Source organism: Neomonachus schauinslandi, chromosome 14 (genome assembly GCF_002201575.2).
Source record: "Neomonachus schauinslandi chromosome 14, ASM220157v2, whole genome shotgun sequence".
NCBI classification, from domain to species: domain Eukaryota; kingdom Metazoa; phylum Chordata; class Mammalia; order Carnivora; family Phocidae; genus Neomonachus; species Neomonachus schauinslandi.
Window position 1 is genome coordinate 66,248,794 of NC_058416.1, and position 24,899 is coordinate 66,273,692.

The 24,899-nt window shown below is 56.2% G+C and overlaps 1 protein-coding gene across 1 annotated transcript; it reads right to left on the minus strand.

Annotated features, from left to right (window-relative positions):
- Positions 1-1,373: 1,373 nt before the first annotated feature.
- PPM1F (protein phosphatase, Mg2+/Mn2+ dependent 1F) lies at positions 1,374-24,899 on the minus strand. The gene is made up of 9 exons (XM_021687926.1): positions 24,866-24,899; positions 22,415-22,526; positions 17,935-18,181; positions 12,702-12,853; positions 7,579-7,781; positions 6,770-6,958; positions 4,768-4,911; positions 3,004-3,097; positions 1,374-1,841 (listed from the first exon to the last, which is right to left on the minus strand). Exons 2-9 carry the CDS (start codon positions 22,521-22,523, stop codon positions 1,489-1,491), a joined length of 1,491 nt encoding a protein of 496 aa, XP_021543601.1. The 5' UTR covers positions 22,524-22,526; positions 24,866-24,899; the 3' UTR covers positions 1,374-1,488.

A 24,899-nucleotide genomic window follows, 5' to 3' on the forward strand; every position in this document is an offset into this window, starting at 1 on the left:
GCGGGAGACAGGAGGAGGGGTTTTGGGGGCTGTGGGGCAGGTGGGCGGGATAGGCTCCAAACAGAGCCCAAGGCCCCCAGGCTGCCCCCGGACTTGCCGGGGCCTCTAAGCGTGTTTCCCAATGAAACCAATTTGGTTACTAACACAAGACATTCTAGGACATTCCAGTCAAACGAGGAGTCTGCTTCATGGAGCTCAGTTCCTCAGCCTGGGCACCAGCCAGAGACATGAGCAGTAGGGCCCAGACGTGGAGGGAGGCTGGTGGGGCCGAGGTCACCCTGATCTCCCGGAGCCCCGCGGTCTGGCCCAGGCCGCACAGCACAGCCTATGTTCTTCGGGGCTGCTCTGCTGTCAGCAGCGAATGGAATCACAAGATACGGAAAGAACTCATCCGGGAAGAATTCTAGCCAAGATCATGCCACTATAACAAAGTAAATCCTGCTTCTGTAAAAACGGAAACATGCCTGTTAGAATCCGTCCAGGCCCGGCGGTTCTAGCCTTACCTAAAGCTGTTTAAGGCACTTGAATGGCTTATTAACACCACCTGGAAAAGTTTTTGTTTCAATCCTGATTTAGAGAAAAAAAATTCAGTAATACTGCAAAAGAAGTTTCTTCTAAAAAAAAAATCAATACTTAAGTTTTCTAAGAATAAAATAAACGCTAAGCTCTGCTTAAGTTATATGACACAACAGGTCAACTTGGCACTGACAAAACAAAGACAAAAACCTGAAATACTGCTTCTGAGTTAGACTTCCCTGGGTAAAAAAAAAAAAAGACCACAAACAAAAGACACACGTGTCATCATTCTGACCTTCCCCTCCCTGGTTGTGTGTGCAGGCTGGGAGGGAACCAGGGAGGCTGGGGGCCGCGGAGCACCCACCGCAGACCAGATCCCTGGTGCTCCCTCCTTCCCAACGGGGCCGTTCTCCCCACTCTGGGAAGCCGGCTTGGCAGGCCAGGACCAGCCAGGCGCATCTGTACAGATGAGTCCTCCCAGCCGTGGCCAGTGAGGAGCCAATGAGAAACCTGGGCCGGATACCCAGGACACACCTGGAGATGTCCATGGCCCCTGGGTCTGTCCAGGGTCTCACATGCAGTGCCCTGCTGCCCCAGGCGCATGCCCAGCGTCTTTGGTCCGGCTGCGGCCCGCGCCTGTGGCCTCTGGTCCTGCCCCCTACCCAGCGGAGCCTGGAGAAGAGCTAATCCACTTCCCAGGTCATCTCTTTGGTGAGGTCTCCTCCCTAGGCCTTCTTTGGAGATCCGGGCCATCTCACTGCCTGCAGGAGCAGGGCATAAATAACCCCCCGTCCCCCAGTGCAGTTCTGCAGCCACCAGGATGGACTGATGCAAGGAGCACAGGGGACTCGGGGCCCTGGGAAAACACTGTGAGGGGGACACCCGCCCGCCCACCGCCGCTGCTGCCGCTGGTCTGGTCCTAAGGCATCCGAGGGGGATGGGCCTGGGGTGGGGGCAGGGGGCCTGCACCTCCTAGCTTCTCTGTGGAGTATTGGTCTCTGGCTCTGAGAGGCCAGAGGGCACATCCCCTGCCCCCTGGGTCCCACCCGTCAGTAGGTCTCGGGGGTCCCTGAGGAAGACCACCATGACCGTGATGTTGTCGTGGGAGCCCCGCTCCCGGGCTGCAGCCACCAGCTCCTCAGCCACCTGCAGCCCGCTGCCCTGCTGCCTGACCAGGTGGCTCTGGACAAGGCCAGCGACCTCCTGGTGGGGGACGACATCGAAAAAGCCATCACAGGCCAGCAGCAGGTAGTCCTCGGAGCCCGTCAGCTCCTGAGAGGCCGAGTCCGCCTCCCCCGACACGTAGGGCTTCTGGAACACGTCCCCTGCACGCGGGAGAGAAAGGCCTCACGTCAGAGGGCCGGGCTGCCTGTTGCCAAGGGCCACCTGCCAGGCCCGGGCCTCACCACGGCCACTCCCCTCTGGCACCCATGCTCACCGGTGAAATTTGGTAATTTCACGCAGTGCTAAGGGCTATGAAGAAAACAAGAGAGGGCGACATGGCCAACTTATTCTGGTGTCCCAGAGGGCCGAGTTAGGGCCCAGCCAGGCCAGAGGTCAGCTCGACAAACAACCTCTCCACTGCCAGTGGAGCAGGGCCTGGAGTCGGAGAGGGGGGATAGCTGAGGCGGAGGACCTCACTTTTCCTTCCTTATGCTCAGGTCTGCAGGTTCCCTTCTCCTCAGGACCCTCTCTGTGGGACCCCACATCCAATCCGCTAGCCAGTCCTGTTGACTTTACTTTCAAAGTGCAACTGGAACCCACCGCCCCCTCCTCATACCTTGCCGCTTCCTGACACGGACGTGCCCGGGGTGTCCCCCTCTGTGGAAGGAGTCTCTGCTTGGAGAGCCCCCCCCCCCCCCCGCTGCCACCTCCCCACTGCAGTGTGTCCAGAGACCCAACGGCAGTGGCGGCAGCAGGGAGAAGGGCTCTAAGGCCGGCGTGTGCCGGGAGGTTAGGAGGGACAGATGCCACATTGCGGGGCTCAGCAGGAACAGAGTGGTGTCTAAGTACCTGGGGGTAGAGGTGTGGCTGCCCAGCCCCAGCCTGAGGCCCAGCAGCAGCAGGATGCTGACAAAATAGGATTGTGGAAGAATAGTCTTCCTTTTTTTTTTTTTAGATGGAGAAAAGAATCAGCATGAATGGGGGGAGGATAATCGATAATCTTCATTTATGGAATATTTGAAAATGACCTTCCAGCACAGATAGTAGCTATCCAAGGGTCTCCTAGTAGGTTTTTTCTGGGGAACTGTTTTAACGAGGAGATAATCGCATACAACTTAAACTGGGATTATTCGGGCGAGATGGAAGTCTCTGAGGTGTTTGCACGTGGGCTATCTAAATTCACCAGAGGTCCTTCACAGTCTGATTACACGGCCCCACAGACCACAGGTGCTTTATCAGCGCAGGACGCTGCTGTCCCCAACAGCTGGGTGACCCTCGGGCTGCAGACAAGAGGCCTTGGTCTCCCGCCCCTTGCCTCCTTACCAATGGCTCTGGACACGGCCAGGGTCCCGTTGACTCTCCAGCAGTCCATGTGAGACACGAAGCCGCCCAGCGCCTCGATGCGCTCCTTCTCGTCCTGTGGGGGACAGCCAGAGTGGGGGCTGGGGCAGGGTGCCTGGCGAGGCTGCGCGAGCGGAGATGCATTGATTTCCGACACCGAGCTGTGACCACAGCCCGGGAACGACACCCAGAGGAGGCATTAGAACGGCGAGAAACCATGAAGAAGCTGCACATCCTCCTCCGAATGCAGGAAGGGCCACCTCAGACCAGCTGTGGCCACCGAAGCCCCGCTGCCTCACCTTTCACTCTGGGATACTGTCCCCTCCTTGCAAGCCGCTGGGGCGAGAGCAAGCCTGTGTGCTGTGTGTGGCCACCTGGCAGGCCTGGATGAAACCTCAAGCAGGCCCTGTCCTTTCTCAAAGTCCCCCTGCTCCCCCTCCTCCCAGAAGTGAAAGCAGCACGCCATGTTGGGCCCCAGGGTACCAGCTTCCTCAGCTGGGAGCTTCCCATGCCCCACGGGACAGTGTCTGCTGGATAGGCCAGTCCCCTCTCTCTGGGACCACGGATGTGGACCCTTCCACCTGGAGACAGTCTCTGTGCACATACAGACCCGCTGCAGGGCGGGAGGGAGGGGGGACACCGTACCAAAGGCTGGGCCACCCATGCGGTTCCCTGCAGAGGCGGCAGCAGTGGGACTCGGAAGGTTTGCAGCAGCCCTGACCTGTCTGCACGGCTCCCTCTGGGCCTGAGAAGCCACCGTGGTGTTGAGCAGTGCCAGAAAAAGGCAAAAAGGATCGTGAATGTGGGCAGGGAAGGAGGAGGAAGGAATGCGCAGGTGGAGGGGAGAGAGAGACTCAGAAGGGTCTGGGGAGAGGCAGGCAGATATGCAGGCTGGCTGGCTGTGCTCTTTGCCATGGTGCCACATGGCAGGGCTCCGGGAAAGGCTGCCCGGAAAAGTCCCTGCCGGGCCACAGAGGTGGCGCGGGACAGCAAGCTTGTGGGGACGCGGGTAGGCAGGAACCTAGAGGCTCGCATCTAGTCCTGGGGTAGGATGGTCCACCAGGGAGCAGATGCCAAATGGCCTGGTGGTGCAGTGACGGTGGAGGGACCCAGGACAGCTGCCATTTCTCAGCTGTGTGCTCTGGGCTAGTTACTTGACCTCTCTGAGCCTCAGTCCTTTCCTCTGTACGACAGGGAGAGCTTATGTAGGAGGTGAGGCCAAGGAATGCTGTCCCTCCCGGCTGTTGTGGTGATCACTGCCTGACACTCCCTGCAGTGCTTTCCAAATCCAGAAACCACGAAAGGACAGCTCCACTCAGTTACCTGAAAACCAAAGTGTCTACAAGGCAAAAGCCCATAAACATAGACAAAGCGGCGGGCTATTTGCAAATCGCCCTGCAGACAAGGAGGGACCTACAAATTGATAAGGACAATAGCAGGAGACCAATGAGCCAAGGACAAGAAGGAAGGGCTCTCCAGAAAGGCAATGTAAATGATCTTCAGTGGTTGAGAAGATGCTCAGCCTCAGTCCGTAATGGCTAACACCCCAAGCTTCAGGGGACCCCTCACCCCCAACCCCAGCTACTCGAGTCACAAGGGCCCTCCCTCTGAGGAACACCAGGAGCTCCCCAGGAAGGTGGTCCAGGGCTCCTCTTACTTCGTTGCCCACCTGACCATCCGCTATCCTGCGCGGTGCAGCGTGATGGGGGCTGGGATGTCCCAGGCACAGAGGGAGGGGGCCCTTACTTGTCGCTCAGGTCTGTGAGGTTCCATCAGCTTCACCACCTGTCCCTGCTGCACCAGGATGACCTGGGAGTCCCCGAGCCAGGCGACGTGCAGGGTCTTTCCCGCGATGAGCACGCACACCCCCGTGGTGCCACTCTGCAGCCGCTGCAGGGAAAGAGGGACGCCCGTCCAGGCTGACCGACTCCTGGAACAGGGCTCAGCCAGGTAAAAGGAACGGACTGCTGAAGCACACACAAGCACACCAGGAGTCTCCTGAGGGTTCCGCTGCATGACAGGAGAGCACAGCCCGTGGGGTCCCATTTGCACACAACTCTAGAAAGCACGAGCTCTATCATCTGTAATGTCGGAAAGCAGACGAGTGTGTGTCCGGGGAGCACGTGGGCAGGAGGGTGGGGTAACGAAGGATGGCGGATATGTCCGTTACTGTGGTGAGGGTTACACAGCTGTAGACAAATGTCAAAACCTATCCAACTGCACACTTTACATGTTATTGAACCAACTATACATTGTATGCTTGTAATACATGTGATCTGTTATGTGTCGATTATATGTTAATAAAGCTAGCTTAAAATAATAGTAACCTAATTTGAACACCTGCTTCAGAGAACTGTTACTCTGGGAGGTGGCCCGGGGGCTGAGGCATGTCAGTTTTTCACTGGGCTCCCATGTGACAGTTCTAGATGCTATACGGTTTTCCGTTAAGATACAAGGTCTGGCTTTGCTGATTTCCGCTGGGGTCTGTGCTCAGAGTGTCTGATGACACTGTACCCCCTTCCAGGTCTCCCGATGAGCCATGTCAACTGGGGCAGGTCCGTTAAGCTCTCTGGGCCTCAGTTTCCCGATGTCTAAAATGGACACAATTTTAGTAGCTACCTGGCAGGGCTGCTGGGAGGGCCCCACGGAAGTTCTGCAGGTAAGGTTCAGTGGGTGGGAAGTTCACAGAGGAGGGGTTGGATGCGTTCTTTCAGAAACAAGTGCCCGATCCCTACATGGCTACTATTCCCGAGGAAAGAACACACCCAGCAGGCACCAGCAGCCTGCCAAGACCCTGCCCGGGTGAGCAAGGGGAGAGGGGGCCGTGTATTAATCATGGGTTTTATTTTCAATATTTTCTTCTTTTAAAAAAAAAAACATTTTTTAAAGATTTTTAAAATTTTTAAGTAATCTCTACACACAACATGGGGCTCAAACTCACAACCCCGAGATCAAGAGTCCCATGCGCTTCCGTTGGAGCCAGTCAGGCGCCCCTATTTTCGGATGCTCTGACAAACTGGGGTACTTGCTAATGGTGGAGAGAATGCCCCTCCCAGGACGGCTGGTCCCTAAAGATAGCAAATGTCTCCCCCAGGCGCACAAACTTCTTGCATGAGCGAGCTGGTCTGAACCCGTGTCCTCAGCCACATCCTCTGTCTCTCCCGCCAGGCTCTTTCCCCTGGCCTGGATGGCTGGGGGCAGCCCCAGTAGCCCAGAGCCCAACCAGGTTATTCAAACTATCCAATCCTCCACTTGCCCTGACGTGCCTGCCCCGCCTCACCCTGCCTCGCCCAGGCCTTGGTGTGAGGCCACCTGAAGGCCCCGCCACATGATGCTCCCTCCCTCTGCCTCCGGACCAACCCTGGGGCCTCCTCTAAGGCACTGGAAGTAATCAAACTCCCCTTTCAAGGTGGCTTCTGTGCCTGTCATCTTGCCATATCTGAGCAAAACAGAATCCTTGGTGCATTTTACAACAGGCTGCCTTCCCTGGGAAGCCTGCACCCCCACCAGAGTGGGGCAGGTCCATGCTGCTGCGGGGCCAGGGAAGCTTCACGCTCCTTTATTCAAATGAAAAACCAGCGTCCCTGTACCATAAGAATGAAGTCACATGATGGCCAGCAGAGTTTAGTGGGGACCTTCTGACACCACCAAGTGCTCTGATTTCTCTCCCTCGGCCGGGGCCGGGCCTCTCTGATGTGACAGCTGTTGGCCCACACACTGCACGCAAGGCCCATTCACCGGTTCTCACCTCTCGCTTGGCTTTCCAGAGAAACATCTCATCGGTGCGCCGGAAGGCTTCTCTGAGGGCTCTGGCGGGGTCTGTGGGCAGCTCGGGCCGGCGGGCAACGTTGGTGTGCATGTGCACGGCGGCGTACCGTGCGGCATCCACCCCTCCGTGACCATCAAACACGGCGAAGTAGGCTCGGTCCACGGGGTCCTGGAGGGGAGTGCAGCGGGAGTCACACCGACCTGGCCCTGACCCACGCTGTCACCTAGCTGGAGGCTCTCATCTGGGGCTGGAGCCCAGGCGCGGACTGGGGTAGGTCTGAGAATCAGCACGGCCTTGGCCATCAGGTAGGTCATCCTGACTCAAGCACTTAGGAGCGGCAAGACTTGGAAAAGGAAAGGACAAGCCTCCAGAGCTTCGGTTCACCTTCTGTTATGAGTTGCTGGAGTATAAAGTGACGGAAGATACCAGGTGGCTCCTGGTGCCTGAGACAAAGCAGGACTCAGCAACTGTGAGTCTGGGGCAAATGTGACTCCTGGGGCCTCCCCTTCTAACAGGCTCAGGCAGATCATTCCCTTTCCTCAGTCCCTCAGCTGGGAAAGCAAAGTGGCCCAGAAGTGCTGGGTCAATGACTCGGTCCTCTGAGCCTCCCTGTGACATGCTTGGCCTTGCCCCCTTCAGAGCACAACTACGGGCATCACTCCCGCCTCAGCTCTGGCTGGCAGCTCTGCTCGGAAGCCCGGGTGGCCCCCACCCACGCCCTTCATAAGGCCTCTGTGGCTGTTCTGACTGGGGCCCGGGAGGAGGAGCACTGCAGGTGGAGCACTCACAAACAGGCCGAAGAGCTGGTTGAAGGTGGGAAGGCACACGTGCCGGTCCTCCATCTTGCGGCGCGTATTCCGGATGGCGTGCATGGAGACCAGCCACTGCCGCTGAGGAAGCCGGGCGATCAAGGGCACCTGCTTCTGCCACTGGCTGCATACTTCCCAGAGCAGGTTAAAGAAACTCTGCGCCAGGCCCTTGGCATCCAGCACTGATGCGCATGACAGAGAACTGTTAGGGAAGCAGCAGGGCTCCACTCAAGCTGCCTGCCCCCCTTCCCCGGGGCCCCTGCAGCTCTCCAACAGCGCCCCCAAAAGCCTGCACAGGCCCCACCAACCCATCAGCCCCAGGGGCATTCTGAGCCCCCCAGCCCGGTAAACTATGCGTGACAGCCTGGGTCATGGGCACCGAGCGATGTCTGCTTGGGCAATATGCACAGGAAGGAGCCTCCCATCCCACAGTGAGCAACTCCACTCATGGGAGCCCACCCCCAAGGAAAGAGCCAGAAACTCAAAGATAATTTCAGGACAAAGTATAAAATCATTTATAATTGCACATTAATTAGAAGTAATCGGTATCCAGTGACAGAGTAAATTATGGTCTATTCTCTTGATGAAGAATTAAGCTGCTATTAAACATGATTTTCACAACTAAACACGCAACCGCCACACTGCCCAGCAACTGCACCCCTGGGCATTTATCCCAGAGAAATTAAGACGGCACGTGCACAAAACCCTGCGTGCCCCAGGGTTCACAGCAGCTTCACCTGTAATAGGCAAAAACTGGAAATGGCCCAGATGTTTTTCAACCCGCGAGCGGGTAAACTTCGGTATATCATGCCATGGAATACTACTCGCGGAAGGAAGGAAGGAAGGAAGGAAGGAAGGAAGGAAGGAAGGAGCAAGTGAGCTCCTGGCGCATTACAGAAACCCAGATGAATCTCCCTAGAGTGATGCGGAGTGAAAAAAGCCTATCCCCAAAAGTTACATACTCTATGATCCCATTTCTAGGCATTCTTGAAATGACAGAATTATAGAAATAGAAAAGATTAACGGTTGTCAGGGTTAGGGACAGGAGCATGGGGCATTAGGGTGACCACAAAGGATAACATGAGGGATCCCTGTAGGATGAAACTGTTCTATATCTTGACTATGTCAAGATCCTGGTCGTGATAGTTTACTATAGTTTTTTAAGACATTACCGTTGGGGGAACTGGGCAAAGGATACATAGAATTCCTCTGTGTTATTTCTTGCAACAGCATGAGAGCCTACAGTTATCTCAAAGCTTAATGGAAAAAAATTAAAGGGTAAAACAAAAATGGGCTTCTAAAGAGTGCGTGAGCATGTAAAATGCTATGTCACAATATTAAGGAAAAAACATTAAGGAAAAAAATGTCACTAAAAAAGGAGAACAGAAAATCCCACACACAGTTTGATCATGAGGACCTGAAAAGGCCTTCAACTGCTTGGACCAGAAAATTAAAGGCAGGAAAAGCATACAATCAAAATGTCAGCAGTGGGTGTCTGCAGGTGGGGCTCCACGGGTGATGTTTTTTCTTAAGAATACTTTTTTGGTGTTTTCTCAATTTTCCATCACAACTGTTAGCCCCAGGTGATGGTTTCAAAATATGTCCACTATTCTTTGATGCCTGATTGGGAGCCCAGTTCCCTCCCCTTGAGCATGGGCCTTAGGGACCTGCTCCTAATAAACAGAATCGACTGGAAGTGACCATTAGCTGCTTCCTAAGAGGCACTGCGGCTCCCACCTGGCACGCTCTCTCTCCCTCCCTGTCTGTCTCTGTCTCTCTCTCTCTCCGTCTCCTGGTGAGTCACTGGCCCGGAGGGAAGCAGCTGCCACGGTGTGAGGACACCCAAGCGGCCCCATGGAGGGTCCACACGGGGAGGGACTGAGGCCTCCTGCTAACAGCCAAGTGACCGAACCCCTTGGAAATGGAACCTCCGCCCCACTGGCCACAAGCTCAGGACCACGATCCCATGAGAGACCCTGGGACAGAACCACCAGCTCAGCAGCTCCCGAATTCCAGACCCACAGAAACTATGGGATAATAAATGTTCATTTTAACCCACTAAATTTCAGGAGGAATTTGTTACACGACAACAGGTAACAGCCCCTACAACACACACAGCCCCCCCCCCCCCCAATCCTACCTAAACCTGCCTTCTAAAGAAAAGCTAACCAAGGAACTAACAATGGACAGGTCCCAAGGAATCCTCGGGTGGTGTGCCTCAGAGGCTCAGGCCATTTCCACACACAAAACCCTCCTGGGACTCTTGCTGACCAGGGTGCATGAAGCTGGCACAGGTGAGTCAGGGCCCGTCGCCTCGGAGGGGTGTTCAAGGGCAGACTCTGAGGAGAGTCGCGGGCCACACTTGAAGGACTTGGGGGGGGTGTTGGAGAAGGAAGAGCTCCTGCCCAAAGGTGAAGGCCGCAGAAGAAAAAGAAGGGCAGAGGCCAGGGAAGGCAGAGAGGGTCTGTGAGCATGGGAGGCCATGGAAGACATGTCGAAGGATTCCACACGTGAAGGCGAGGTGTGTGTGTCTAGAATTGGCCACCGCCAGCACACCTAGGACACAGGCGCCATGCAGGTGTTTGGCAAGAAGTGGGAGACCAGCTGGGCTGGCCTGAGGGGCTGTGGGTACAGGAAGGCTTAGCTCCGGGAAGACAGGTCCACACAAGCTTGGCCCAGTGCATCCCGTGCCAACAAGTCAGAGACCCCTCGTTCAGCTGGACGGCACAGTGCTGCCTCCCTAGCCTCCTCTCCGCTGTAGACAGCTGTGCTCAGAAGACCATCTGGGCCGCTGGGCTCCGCTTTTTTTTTTTTTAAGATTTTATTTATTTATTTGTCAGAGAGAGCGAGCGAGCAAGCACAAGCAAGGGGCACGGCAGGCAGAGGGAGAAGCGGGCTCCCTGCCGAGCAAGGAGCCTGATTCGGGGCTCGATCCCAGGACCCCAGGATCACGACCTGAGCTGAAGGCAGAGGCTTAACCGACTGAGCCACCCAGGCGCCCTGGGCTCTGCTTTTATTAGGCCTGAGACGCCCAGGGAGGCACAGGGTGCGGCGTACTCTCTTGCCTTAGGTTGTGCTACCATTTCCGTCAACACGTTTGAACTTGAATTTCGGCTTGAGCAAAAGCAATTACCACTGACAATGATAAGCAATGGATAAGCAACGGGAGAATCGGCCGCTCACTGACTCCTGATGCCGCCAGCAGGAGACGCCTGCTTTCCAGGCTGAGGGCCTCACCCTGGCGCCCACAGGTCCAGCCTACTGGAGAGGAGCCAGCTGGTGTTTCCCCATGACCCAGCCACAGAGAGGTCTTAGTCATATCTCTGTCCTTGAGCAGTGGTGCTTTTATCACCTGCCGGGAAGCCAATTTTGCAAGAAGGGCTTCGAGATGATAGACTTTACTGTGTTCTGCTCCAGTGACAGGGACAGCTGATCAAGGCTGCGAGCCCAGGCCTGCACGGCAGGCGGGGGCAGGCTATGATTTCCTCCCCCCTTCCCTGGCCTGCAGGCGCCCCCAGGGGCAGGGCTCGGCGGGCGTCAGCCACCGCCCGGGGCCTTCCCGCCAGCAGGTGGCGCTGGTTTCCCGCCGGGACTCTGGGGCGGCGCGCTCCCTTTGTGGGGCTCTGCGAAGGACAATAGCTGCCTGTCCCTGTGGGCCAGTCTCCCGCACCTCCCAGGCAGGAATGCGAGGCCGTGCTGGAATGGAATGTGGGCAGGGAGCCACGGAAAAGGCCGGGGACACGGACGAGAACTCAGCATGTGCTGAAGTGAGGGGCTGCGTGGGTTTGTCTCCCAGCCCACCCCCACCCCGTTCCTTGCTTTGCCCTCACCGCTCGCTCTCGTGCTAAGCTTAAAGGAACATAGATAACAAATATGGGACAAGATGGAAGTAATCATACGCAAAATATAAAGGGACCAAATCAACAAATTATACAGTAGTCCCCCCAGATCCAAGATTTCGCTTTCCGGGGTTTCGGGCACAAGGCGGTCAACTGCGGTCTGGAAACGGGGTCATCCCATTTGTATTGTCAGAAGGTCAACAGTAGCCCAACGCTACACCGTAACGCCTGCGTCACTCACCTCACTTCATCTTATCACATCACGCAGGCATTTTACCATCTCACATCATCACCAGAAAAAGGGTGAGTACAGTACACTAAGATATTGATAGAGAGGACCACCTTCATATAACTTTTATTACAGTATATCGTTATTTTAGTATCAGTTCTATTTTAGTATCAGTTATTGTTAATCTCTTACTGTGCTTAGTTTATAAATTAAAGTTTATCATAGGTACGCATGTATAGGAAAAAATGCAGTATATATAGGGTTTGGAACCATCTGTGGTTTCAGGCATCCCCTGGGGGTCTTAAAACGCATCCCCCTCGGATGAGGGGAGGCTACTGTATTAGGAAAGTGAAAGAAAGATATGCAAAGTAAGAGCCCTGACTTTTTATGAAGGGGTTCACTGCCCATTCCTGGGTTCCCCTGGCTGTGCCAGGTGGCTTGGGGTGCGCCCTGCTAACCAGTATCCCAGGAGGAGGCCGACCCACAGGACCCTTCGGCCCCTCCCCAAGCTAGCCCTCAGACGCCGTGGAGCCCCCATCTGACGGGGTCCCGAGTTGGATCAGCCTGGGGAACAGGCCCAAGTGCTGGCATTTTCTACCAGCTGGACCCTGAAGCCGCCCCCAGGAGCCGTGCACACGTCACCCTCCTGACTCCCACGCCACCCTGAAGCAGTGTCAGCTGAGGCAGAAGAGCAAGTGGGCGACCAAGGTGCCACCTCAGCTTCCTCCCATGTAGAACAGGAAAAGCATTATTCATTTCCTGGGCAGTTCGGAAGCTCAGGGAGACGGCGGCTGCGCTCCCCCTGCCGACCTGATGCTGGAGTGGGCGCTCTTTCTGCATCCTGACCCCGCCACACCGTCAGGAGCACGCGTGGCTGCTGCCCTTCCGTGGCCCTCAGCCACATGCTGCCCACGACCGCCCTTCCACCAGCAAACCAGGAAAGGCACCACCCCCTCACCCCCACCCTGTCCCTCATCTGGCGGGTGAGTCTGTCGCCTGCTAAGCCTCCGGGCCAGAGAGGGAAGAGAACTCACAGGTCACAGGGGCCTTCTCTTCCTTGTCGTCATCTTCCTCCTCTTCCTCCTCCTTCTGCCCTGGCAACTTCCTGAACTCAGAAAGGTCCGTCTGTAGCAGCCGGGAAACTGCCTCGTGGGCCAGAGATGAAGCAAGTGGTGGCGGGGCGCTCCTGGGGACAGGAACAAGGAGTGAAGTGGGGCTGGCACCTCGGCAGAAGCTAATATCCCAGTGCCTCCCCGAATGCTCCAGATGGAGAACCCCTTTCTGTTCAAGGAGGCCCTCCCGGAGGAGGCGATGACTGCTCCTGCCACAACGTGCGGCAGCAAGCAGATTGGCCTCTGGGCCTCGGGGAGCTGGATGGGATAGGTCCTGAGCTACACCAAATGTGGGTGGGGGGCTGGTGGTGGGGAGAAGATGTGTCTGCTGGCCCCCGTGGCCGGGCCGCACACACTGCCCAACGTCCAGCCCGATGACAGCTCCTGGCCACCAATACCAGCTGGGGCCCTCTAGAGTGTCAGGAGTCTTTTTTAAAAATTTTTTTTTTTTTTTTTTAAAGATTTTATTTATTTGCGAGAGAATGAGAGACAGAGAGCATGAGAGGGAGGAGGGTCAGAGGGAGAAGCAGACTCCCTGCCGAGCAGGGAGCCCGATGCGGGACTCGATCCCGGGACTCCAGGATCATGACCTGAGCCGAAGGCAGTCGCTTAACCAACTGAGCCACCCAGGCGCCCGAGTGTCAGGAGTCTTATGGGTTGAATTGTGTCCCTCAAAATTCGTATGTTGAAGTTCTAGCTGCCAGTGTCTCAGAATGTGACCTGATTTAGAAACAGATGCAATTAGTTGTAGTGAGGTCGTACAGGAGGAGGGTGGGTCCCTAATCCAACACCGGTGTCCTTATAAAAAGGGGACATTCAGGGGGCACCTGGGTGGCTCAGTCGGCTAAGCGCCTGCCTTTGGCTCAGGTCATGATCACAGGGTCCTGGGATCGAGCCCTGCATCGGGCTCCCTCCTCAGCGGGGAGTCTGCTTTTCCTTCTGCCCCTCTCCCTACTTGGGTGCGCTTTCTCTCTGACAAATAAATAAATCTTTTTTTTTTTTTTAAAGGGGGACATTCAGACACAGATGCACACAGGGGGAACTGTATGTGAAGATGAAGGCAGAAGCTGGGGTGATGAGCCAGGAATCACCAGAAGTAACCAGCCCTACGTCAGATCCACCCTGATCCTGGACTTCCAGCCTCCAAAACTCTGAGACAACACATTTTTGTGTTTAAGCTGTTTGGCCTGCAGTCCTTCCCACACTACGTCCATGGAAAGCCCTCCCTGGCTCCCCTGCGCATAAGGGGTCCATTCCTCTGCTGCCCCTATACCTCTCGATGCATCCGGACCCCGGAATCTGCCTCCCCACCAGTGGGAACCCTTCATAGGCCAGACAATGTGTCTGTCCTCAAGGGCTGAGGGCCCACGCCCAGGGTAGCCAGTGATTCTCCACTGGGCAGACACACCTGGCTTTTCCCTGAGGGCAAGGACCTCCCAACAGCCAGGCAAATGGGTCACTTCCCTTTGGGGGCTGGGCATCCACGGTGTGTCTATAGATGGTCTCAGGAATTTACAGGGATGAATCTTTGATTTTTTAAAATGAGAGGGTGACTCAGGGGAGAGGCCTCTGGCCTTTGAAAAACAACCAGCTAAGACATGAGAAATGAGTTCCCCTGCCATTTGGCGATTTCCTGCTAACCACTGGGTTTTCCTTTTTCACAGCAGGGAGAAGGGGCACTGTTCTCTTTGCTCCTGGGGAGGTGGTGCCGTAGATTCCTGCAGGCCTGCAAAGGTCACTGGGGCCAGGAAGCAGCTTCCAGCCTGGGGAACACAGACAATGCCTGGCCTCAGGCCATAGGCCTCGCTTCCTGGATGCTCCCTCCCTCCCCATCCAGGGGCTCCCCCCCACCTCAGCCCCCATACACCCTCCAGGCACTCAGGCCCTGCAGCAGTCAGGGCTCTTAAAGACTCCAGAAGATGCTGCAGTGAACAGAAGGTGGGTGCAAGGCCCAGGTACCCAAGAAACACTCTAGTTCCACCTGCTCTGGGGTTTTCAAGTTTGCTGCATAGCAGCCGAGATGAAAATGCAGAAGAATAATTATAGCATAAGGTGTGCATTGCTCAGGGCCCTGAGATGGGACACAAAACCGCTCACAACAAGGGGGAAGACAGGACGTAAATCACTGCACCCTTGAACTTGGTGATCTGACTTCCCAACGGTCTCATGGAGGACACCATTTACTATCTGAGAAAACACCGTGCACTGCTATGCTTGGGGCCCCGTGCACCCAGGGGCCTACACGCCAGCCGCAGGGATGGGAAGCAGAGGGACAGGGACAAGAGCGGCCAGGGAGCTGCGAGGAACGTCTGTGAGGGTGCTCCTGACAGTCAGACCCAGAGTAGACAACACGTGATCACACGTATGAACACTGTGTCTGCACAGGGAAGAAATACAAGAAAAGAACAAAAGGAACTGAAAACAAATCCATCAAGATGAGTAGAAAATACACGACTTTAAAATATTATGTTTTAAAGGTGTTTTAAGATGGATTTGTTAGGAGGCTGATGGGGGCCATGACCCTTGGTCTCTCCCTCATGGCTAATAGTCTCAGGCCTGCTCCACCATCCTGCTAATTAACAGGGTGCCTATTCAATGCCTGAGCCCAGGGCCTACCACCAGGGCCTCATGGGCATGCCCCGTCGCCTCAAGCAAGTCCTGCTTTTCTCCTACGCGTAGCCTAGACACCTGCCCTCCAACATAACTAAAACCCGCTCACGCCCAAGGCCCTGCACCCATCAGACCCCTCTAGTCAGGCCGCCGACTTCTTCTTTTTTTTTTTTTTTTTAAGATTTTTTTTATTTATTCATGAGAGACAGAGAGAGAGACAGAGGCAGAGGGAGAAGCAGGCTCCCTGCGGAGCAGAGAGCCCCATGCGGGACTCGATCCCAGGACCCTGGGATCATGACCTGAGCCGAAGGCAGACGCTTAACCGACTGAGCCACCCAGGCGTTCCAGGCCGCCGACTTCTAAAGCTCAGGGCCCTCCCTGGGCAGGAGGGCCGGTCACCTGCTCCTGCTTGGCCACCCTCCTCCTCCTCACCTGCTTCCATCTCCACTTTCATGGAGCAAAACCAGCCCCACCTTCTGGGATCCTGCCCCTCTGGGCATGTCCCTCCTCTGCCCTCTCCTCCCCCTCCCAGGCTTGGCCCTAGAGCTTGCCCTCTTCTTTTTTTTTTTTTTTTAATTGTTATTGCTATGATGTAGTTAAGTTCTTTTTTTTTTTATTTTTTATTTTTTTTTTTTTTAAAGATTTTATTTATTTATTTGAGAGAGAATGAGAGAGAACACATGAGAGGGGATAGGGTCAGAGGGCAAAGCAGGCTCCCTGCCGAGCAGGGAGCCCGATGCGGGACTCGATCCAGGGACTCCAGGATCATGACCTGAGCCGAAAGCAGTCGCTTAACCAACTGAGCCACCCAGGCGCCCAAGTTCTTTTTTTTTTTTTAAGATTTTATTTATTTGACAGAGAGAGCGAAAGAGCACAAGCAGGGGGAGCAGCAGAGGGAGAGGGAGAAGCAGGCCCCCTTCCGAGCAGGGAGCCCGACGCGGGGCTCGATCCCAGCACCCTGGGATCATGACCTGAGCCGAAGGCAGATGCCCAACGATCTGAGCCACCCAGGCGCCCAGCTTGCCCTCTTCTGACTCTGAGCCACCAGCCTGGGGCTCTCCTGCCTCCGTCCCCAGGTCACTTCCTCTCTCTCCCCGCGGACAGGTCATCTCCAACACAGCAGGCTTTATGCTGGGTGCTCTCACTCTCCCCGGGCTCCGGGCTCGCGCGTAGGGGCAGACAGGCACCAATCGTCCCAGGCCTGCGATTCCTCCCACTGCCCCTAAAGCCCCCACGGGAGGCCCAGTGGCTGCCGGTGGGACAGACCCTGCGGCCCCGGGCCCTGGGAGCCCTCCCCTCCCCTCCCCCGCATCCAGCCACTCTGACCTATTCTGTTCCACCGACTCGCCTTATGCCACCTGCCTCTAAAATATTTCCTCAACGCAGAACAAGACAGGCCAGTAACACCCTCTGCACATGCCACACCCTAAAGGGACATGGTCACTGGGCAGGTCCTCCTGAGCTCTGTGGGGCCGTGGGGCTGTCAGGATGGAGCAGGCCAGCTCACACCGACCTTCATGCTCAGTGACCTGGGCTCCCATACTGTACGGGGTAAGAGTCATTAACTCTGTTGGATCCTAGCAAGCAGACCCTTGGGGGGGGGTGTGCAGGGATCGAGCTGGCCTGTCACAAAGGAAGCACGCTTGGGAACACTAAAATGCCAGGATACTGAGGCTGGGGGCGTGGTCCAACTTTAGGGGTGACACGGTGACTAGGGACTGTGGGCCCGGCCCCTGGGGAGGGATGAGGTTCATGCAGACGCTGCATGGGCCGCTAGCCTTTACTGTCTATTGCTTTCTCCCTTCAAGTCTCAACTCTGTGCCTCAGCTGCCTGGCCTGGGAACAGGGGACAGCACCATCACCTCTTGGGTCATTTGACTAGGGGCACATGGCCTGGCCCTGCCCCCACCCTGAGGCCTCTGCCTCCCAATTTGTGAAATGAGACAGAAACAGGATTGACTGCGCCTGTCATGGGTTGGACTGTGTCCCCCCAAAAGATATGCTGAAAAGTCCTAACCTGCTCAGAATGTGACCTTATGTGGAATTAGGGTCTTTGCAGGTGTAAGATGAGGTCATACTGGCCCTCAATCTCATAGGACTGGTGTCCTTACAAGAGAAGAGACCTAGACAGGGAGGGAATGCCACGTGAAGACACAGACGTGCAGGGCGGACGCCATGTGACAAGAAGGCCAGGCTGCAGGGATGCCTCTACAAGCCAAGGAACCCCAAGGACTGCTGGCAACACTGGCAGCTGAGAGAAAGGCCTGGAACCAATTCTCCACAGCCTTTGAGGGAGCTCGACCCTGCCGACACCCTGATCTCTGACTTTTGGCCTCCAGAACTATGAGACAATCCGGGCTACTTTGTGACGGCAGCCCTGGGGAAGCGATGCGGCCCTGTCACGGGGATGTCATTAGGGAGCATAACTGGCACAGGACAGGGTGTGTGGGGTGAGCGGGAGTTGCGGTCAAGTTCAGCTGGTGGCACGTGCCAAGCCCCTTGCTCCCGGCCCGTGCTGTCCCCTCCTGGCAGGTCCGCCTCCTACCTGCTGCTCAGGAAGCCCATCACCAGCTCGGCCAGCTCGCCCTCCACCTCCTCCTGGCTCAGCACTGTCCCCGGGAGCTTCCATGGCACAGGGCTCTCTAGGCTCAGCGGCGCTGGGAAGTCGCGGAGGAAGGCGTCCAGGAAGCCTGGGATCTCCTGTGCCAGCTGGCTGCTCTGCTGGGGGGCTCGAGAGGCCATGCCCAGAGCATCCCGGGAGGTCTCTGCTGGGATTCCGGGTGGTCTTTGCTCTAAGGAGAGACGCGAGGGTCAGAAAACACGTGGGGATCGGTGCCCTCACCCCACAGTGCTGAGTGTGCGGTGCCTTGCTTTCTCTCCTTCACCTTGAAGCATCATGCAGCAGGTGCCACGCCAAGCCCAGGGCCTCAAGGCAGAATGGCAGGGCCACTGGCCTCACATAGAGTTCAGGGGACCCAAGTAAGGGGGAGAAACAACCCTGGTCAGTGTCCTGACACAGCTCCAAGAGGGGGCACTCGGAAGCCCAAGAGAAGTGGCTTCAGGAGACAGAGCTAGGATCAGAGGCAACATGGATGCCCTGAAGGAGAAGTGACAGAGAAGGCAGGCATGTTCCCGGTAGGGGATGGCTGGTGTGGACAAAGGCGGTTAGGAGGGGGGGGGACACCAGGGCCAGGCAATTGAGGCAGGAAAACACAGCAGGTAAAGGGGTTCAACCTGACCCCGGGACCTCAACAGCCAGAAGGCGAGGAAGTGATGCCATCACGTCTGTGAGCCTAGTGGGGAGAAGGGATGCCTGTCAAGGAAAGAAAAAGAAGGGCCAGGGTGGTGCCGGCGCTGGTCCTGGGATGTTTTGGATGTGGACAAGAGGGGGAGTAGGAAGGGACCCCAGAGGCTGCAGGGCACCCCAGGGCGTGGGCAGGAGAGAAGCCAGGAAAGTTGGGGACACCTGTGATGTGTCCTCTCCAACAGGAAGAGTCCGGGGCCTCCTGAGTCCCGGCTGAAGGAGAGGCACCAGGGACAGCCTAGGCCAATGACCCCACTGCCCTGGGCACTGGCTCCCACCTCTCAGGCTCTTCCTCCCCCATCCTCAGGAAGGCTAAGGGCTTACTAGCTGCCAGGCCCTGTGCATTGCCCGTAACAACCCTGGGAGCCAGGACGAGCCCCCATTTCACAGATGGGAACGCTGAGGCTGGGAGAGGGGCAGCGGTTTGAGAGTGGAGGAAGGATTCTGGAGCCCATACTCATCACCATCCCACCCAGCTCTTCTCCCACGACAGCCTCACTCACACCTGGCTCCCGCCCCATCCTCCTCCCCAAGGTGGGCCTCCAGCTCCTCTCCCCCAGCTCAGGACCTCCACACACCACCTGCCCACCCTCTTCCCTCACCCTGCCTCCCTGGGTTCATGGGCCAGCGGAGGCCTGTCTGTCAGACTCCTGAACAACCCGCCTAGACTCCCACCTCTCCTGTTCAGCCCTCCAGACCCAAACGGTCCCAGAGCATCTCTCTTCTAGCATACACCCTCCCCCATTCGCTCTCTAGGCCCTACTTCCTACCCCACACCCAGGTGTGCCACCCCCTGGCCACCAACACCGAGCACAGGCCCTTGTCTCGCCCATTCCCCTCCAGCTGGAGCCTGTTCTCTCTGAGCCTTCCCAGGGCTGGGGCACCCCCAGGGCCTCCATAACACCCAACTGGGAAGCTTGCTTTGGGAGCAGTAACAGCTTGACTCGAGGGTCCAATCCCAAGTTGCAGGCAGAGAATGTGGGGAGCAATTTCACGGCCCATCCCCTCCCTGAGGCCTTCCCGGTTGTGATGAGCGCAGGCAGGGAGAAGGCACGGGAGAGACTCTTCTGGAATTCCTCATGCCTGCAGATGTTACTGGAGGACAGCAGTGGACAGGGGTTGGCAATTGGAGGCTGAAGGGACCTGCCTCCGAGAGGAGGGGTGAGAGCCGGCCTAGCACCCACACCATGGGCACGGCTGCCCTTGTCCAGAGCCACTAACTCAGCACAAGTCTGTGGCAGAATAAAGAAAAAAAAAAAAAAAAAAAAACACAAGAAGAGCATGGGGTGAAGGGGAAAGGGAAAGTTAAATGTCTAATCTGGGAAGGACTTGCAAGTGACGAGGAGGGTAAATGAAAAACGACAACAACAACAAAACCACAAAATCTCTCTTTCAGGGCCCTGTCAAAAGTTGACTTTTTAAAGCAGACACAGAAATAATACAGAAATTAGGGCACTTATGAGGGAAGGTTATGGGGACAGATTTAAAATCACTGCTATCCTCCATGCTTACTTATCAGTAGAAGTAAATACAACGCAGCCCCAGGTTACAAAAGGTGAACAGGTAAAAAGATAAAGAGGGTAAAATAAAGAAGCAGAAATTAGGACAAGAGCAGGTTGGACAACCGAATCATAACCACAAGGGTAAGACTTTGTGAAATGGGGAGATCCGAAAAGGCTGGGAGCCTTACCGGGGGTGGTAAGGATCACCTGGGGAGAAGGCAGGCTGCCCAAGAAGCAAGCCAGAGAAAAAGAAGAAGATGGTGTGAATTTCCCAGCAGGCTCCGACACCCTTCGGCAGAGAAAGAGGCCAAGCCACCTCCTCTGCTAGGGAACAGCTCCGGCCTGTTGCTTAGGGGAGAGAAATGTGAATAATGCAGAGCCGCCCTCAAGCAACACCCGGCGCCCTGGGGTCGGGAAATGCTGCCTGGCTCCCTGCAAGTCCTGAGCCCATCTGAGCCCAGAAACAATGCTCTACAGGCACTGAAATCTTCGGCGGTGCACGCGCTCCCATGTTCAGTCTATGATCAGGACCTAAATGAGAGGAGGGCTGGCTCACCGACCTCCCCAGAGTGCACAGGAGGGCCCTGCTTGAGAAACCCTGGCCCCCAGCATAAAGCACAGAATGCGAGACCCTTCGCCTGCCTCCTCACTTGCTGGTGGCGTCTGCTCGGCATTTTGGAATGAGGGTACCTCCTCGGCATTTTGGAATGCGGGTACCTCCTCAGGATGCTGTTTTTTTGTGGGGGGGGGATGCTGTTTTCTGTGCCTGGAGCTCCCCCCAACCCCCAAGTCTGCCCCTTTCCCTGGGGGTCGGGGCCCCTCCTCTCCGCATTGCTGCCTTGGTACTCTGCCCTGTGCCCACTGACCCGTGCCCAGAATTGGGCACAGGCCCTGAGGGCAGCCTGTGACATGCCTGCTGAATAGGGTCGGGGGAGGGGGGCACGGGGGTGGGAAGGGAGAGGGCAGGCAGCGCGGGCGTGACAGTGCTTGTGTGCATGCTTGGCCTGCATCTGCCCGGGTGCGGGCTGCCTTATCCTCAGGGCCTGCGCCAGCCGCCCTCTGCTAGACAGGCGGGTGGCCCAGAGCCATCCTGCCGGCTGAGGACCAAACAGGCTGGTTTCTACATCAGCAGGCTGAGGCGAGGGGCAAGGAGAGGAACCAGGTCATGGCTTTCCTTCTCTGGGGCCCAGCTGGGGAAAAAGACAAGAGTAAGTTCCTTCCAGGGTGCCTAGGTGGCTCAGTTGTGTAAGAGACTGCCTTTGGCTCAGGTCTTGATCCTGGAGTCCCAGGATTGAGTCCCGCATCCAGCTCCCAGCTCAGCAGGGAGTCTGCTTCTCTCTCTGATCCTCCCCCCTCTCATGTGCTTTCTCTCTCTCTCAAATAAATAAATAAAATCTTAAAAAAAAAAAAAAAAGAGTAAGTTCCTTCTTTGCCCTTCTTTTTTCCAACAAACTCTGAATCTGTGATATAGGCCATACAGAGAGGAGCAAAACAATCTCGCTCCCAGGAGCCCGGGGCCTACAGATGAAGGCAGGAAGTGGGCAGGAGGGAGGGATTCCCAAGGCAAAAGGGGCCCCCCCACAAGACAGCCCCGGTGCCAGGAGGGGCAGGGGACTGTGCCGTGATCCTGAGCTCTTGCCGGCCCACTAGGGGCGGACAGGGTCTCAGGGCTAGAAAGCAGGATAAGGCGGTGGGAGATGAGGCAGAGCTGGGTGCAGGGTGTCCAGCTGGATGCAGTGCTGAGGGGTGCTGGGAAGGGGGACTCGTTGAGTCTGGGTGAGTCATCAAGGACCGGGGGTGGGCAGGGGAGGAACACTGGGCTGCCAGCCCCCTTGTCACCTGCCTCCACCAGACAGGCCAAATGTGGCCCAGGGCCCGGGGCCTCCCGGCTCCTGGAATGCTGCCTCTCTGCACTGCTCCTCAGCTGCCAGGCAATACCCGCCAGGGGCCCTCGGCTGCCAGTGCCCACGGCACTCTTCCTGCTGCTTCTCTTTCCACCTCCCGGCAACTTGTTGTCATTATCCCCACGTGGTGGTCACGACAGGTGGGGGCGGCGGGTAACAGCAAAAGAACCAAGCAACTTGTTCAAAGTCCCTTGGTGGGGTTCACGCCTGCTGGGGAGTCACCGCCCACCCCCCACTGGTCACCAGCTTGGGGATTCAGTCTCTTGTGGCCTCTTCTTTCATCTCTACACCCATCACCCTGTTCCTGCTCCTCACCTCTGTGCTCCTGTGCCTTGCCTTGTGGCATTCCATTTTGGGCCCCCCCACTCCGATCCAAGCTCTGCTGAGCTGTCACACCTCTGCGGTCCAGCACACTGTCTTCCATGTGCTAGATTCCAAAGAAAAAATATTTATTTTCTTCTAGTTTATCAGTTTTGACTCATAAGCTCAACTAACGCACATTTGTACAACTGCCTTTTTCTTGATTTTTTAAAAAAGATTCATTTATTTACTTGAGAGAGAGCGAGCACGTGCATGAGCGGGTGGAGGGGGAGAGGGAGAGAGTGAGAGAGAATCCTCAAGCAGTCTCCCCACTGAGTGCAGAGCCCAACCCAGGGCTAGATCCCAGGACTGAGATCATGACCCGAGCCAAAATCCAGAGTTGGCTGCTTAACTGACTGAGCCACCTGGGCACCCCACCTGCCTTGTTCTAGATGGTAGGGACAAAATACTTGTTGAGAGTCCTGCTCGACTTCAGAACCCAGGAGTACAGCAAAAAACAGTAATCCTTAAGAAAGGAAACTGCATCATCATTACAACAGTGTTGCCTTCCTTCTTAAAAACTTCTCTGTAAATGGAGAATCTTATTTGTTCATAAGTAACCACTGGGAAGAATATGGCGTCAATTTTCCAGAGCTTTTCCTACACACGTATCTTTTTTCTTTAAAAAAAAAAATAGGGCAAAATACATGGGACACGTCATTTATCGTTCTGCCCATTTTTCCATCTCCAGTTCTGTGGCATTAAGTACATTCACATTGCTGTGGTTGGGTGCAAGTCTACAGGCTTGACTTTCTCACTAGATGCTCCGAGTCAGGAAGCCCACCCCTGTCCTCTCAGGCATTAGCCCGGCCCTCTGTGCATATGGTGTCTGGCCAGTGAGATGGTGGAGGGAAGACGGGGGCTGCCTTCTGCCCCTGCCAGTGGGTGGTGTGGCTGAGATAAGCAGCCTGAGGCCTGGCACCTTCCAAGAGGAAGTTAAGATAGCCTGTGGAGAACAGTGATCAGAGAAGAAAGGTTTTAAACACAGCGATGGCCGCAGGCAATATCTCAAAGGAATTCTACAAATGAACTTGTATGGAGCTTTACAGCCTTCAAAGTGGTATTCAAAGTGGCATTTGTTTTGTTACCTCTTGCACAACAATTCCAAGAAGTACAGGCTGTCAGGCCACATTGCTGATGAAGAAATAGGCTCGGGGAGGGTAAGCTACCCGCCTAGGGTCACAAAGGTAGGAAATGGCAAAGCCGGACTCACATGAGGTCTTCTGATGCCTTTTGTCATTTCCAGTTTGGTTATAGGAGGAAAAGACTGAGATGTGACAATAGGCCAGATATGGGCATAAAGGCCAGGAGTGAGGGGCGCCTTGTGGCGCAGTCGGTCGAGCGACCGACTCTTGGTTTCGGCTGGGGTCGTGATCTCGGGGGTTGTGAGATCCAAGCCGGGTTCTATGCTCAGCGGGGAGTCTGCTGGGGTTTCTCTCTCTCTCTCTGAAATAAATAAATCTTTAAAAAAAAAAAAAGGCCAGAAGTGTGACCTCAGAGGGCTGGCCTTACATTCTATCTCCCATGGTGGGAGTACAGCTCAGCCCACAGGACTTGCCCCAGGAAATACCATGAGGACATGTGTCACTCAGGCCATGTGTCCCGCTGGGTGGAAGGCTGTGGGGGAGGAGTCCATCACCATCAACTAGTCCTGGCTATGTGTTAGGCCCTGCATTAAAATCTCTACCATCAGGTGCCTTTTCTCCCTCCCTACTGCAGAGAGGTTAAGAGGCTTGCCCGAAGTCACACAGCTCCCAGTGGTGGAGTCTATCACCTCCCTGCCTGAGATTTCTATCTCACACACCTAGGGCTTAAAGTGCGGCAGCCCAAGCATTCGCTTTCACTAAAACACTCGCTTTAAATCACTTGGACGAGGGCCACGGATGGGGGCAGGCCATGGGGTAAGGGCACGTGGGCAGAGATGTGGACCGGCAAAGGTGCAGGGGCTGGTGGGGTAGGGGTCAGGACAGTGGGCCCGGCCCAGATGCTCCTAAGAACAGGGGCTCGGCCACGGGCAAATGGGGGCACGTCACCCCTCAGCATCCATTCTGCTTCACCGCCCTCCGTTCCCACCTGGCCTTCGGCTTGGCCACACCCCCGCCGCCCCCTGGCCCCCCAGGTCTGCACCCTTGCCTCCCTGGCCCTTCAATTCTCTGCCTCGGGTTCCTCAGGTCTTCAATTGCTCCCCTCCGCTCTTCAGCCCCCCACTCGGCCCCTGAATCCCTTGGGTCTTCCCATCTCGGCCTCCCTGCCTCCCCAGCCCCCCTTTTCCACACCCTCCGGTTCCTCAGCGCCCCGTTTCCCCCCTATACGCCTCAGGTCTCCACCTGAGCCTCACTCCAGCGCGGTCAGCCCCCCGGTCCCATGCCCCGGGCTTCCTCACCCCCGGGAGCCCCAGGGCCTCACCTGCTACTCCGCCACTCCGGGCCCCTCGAGCCGC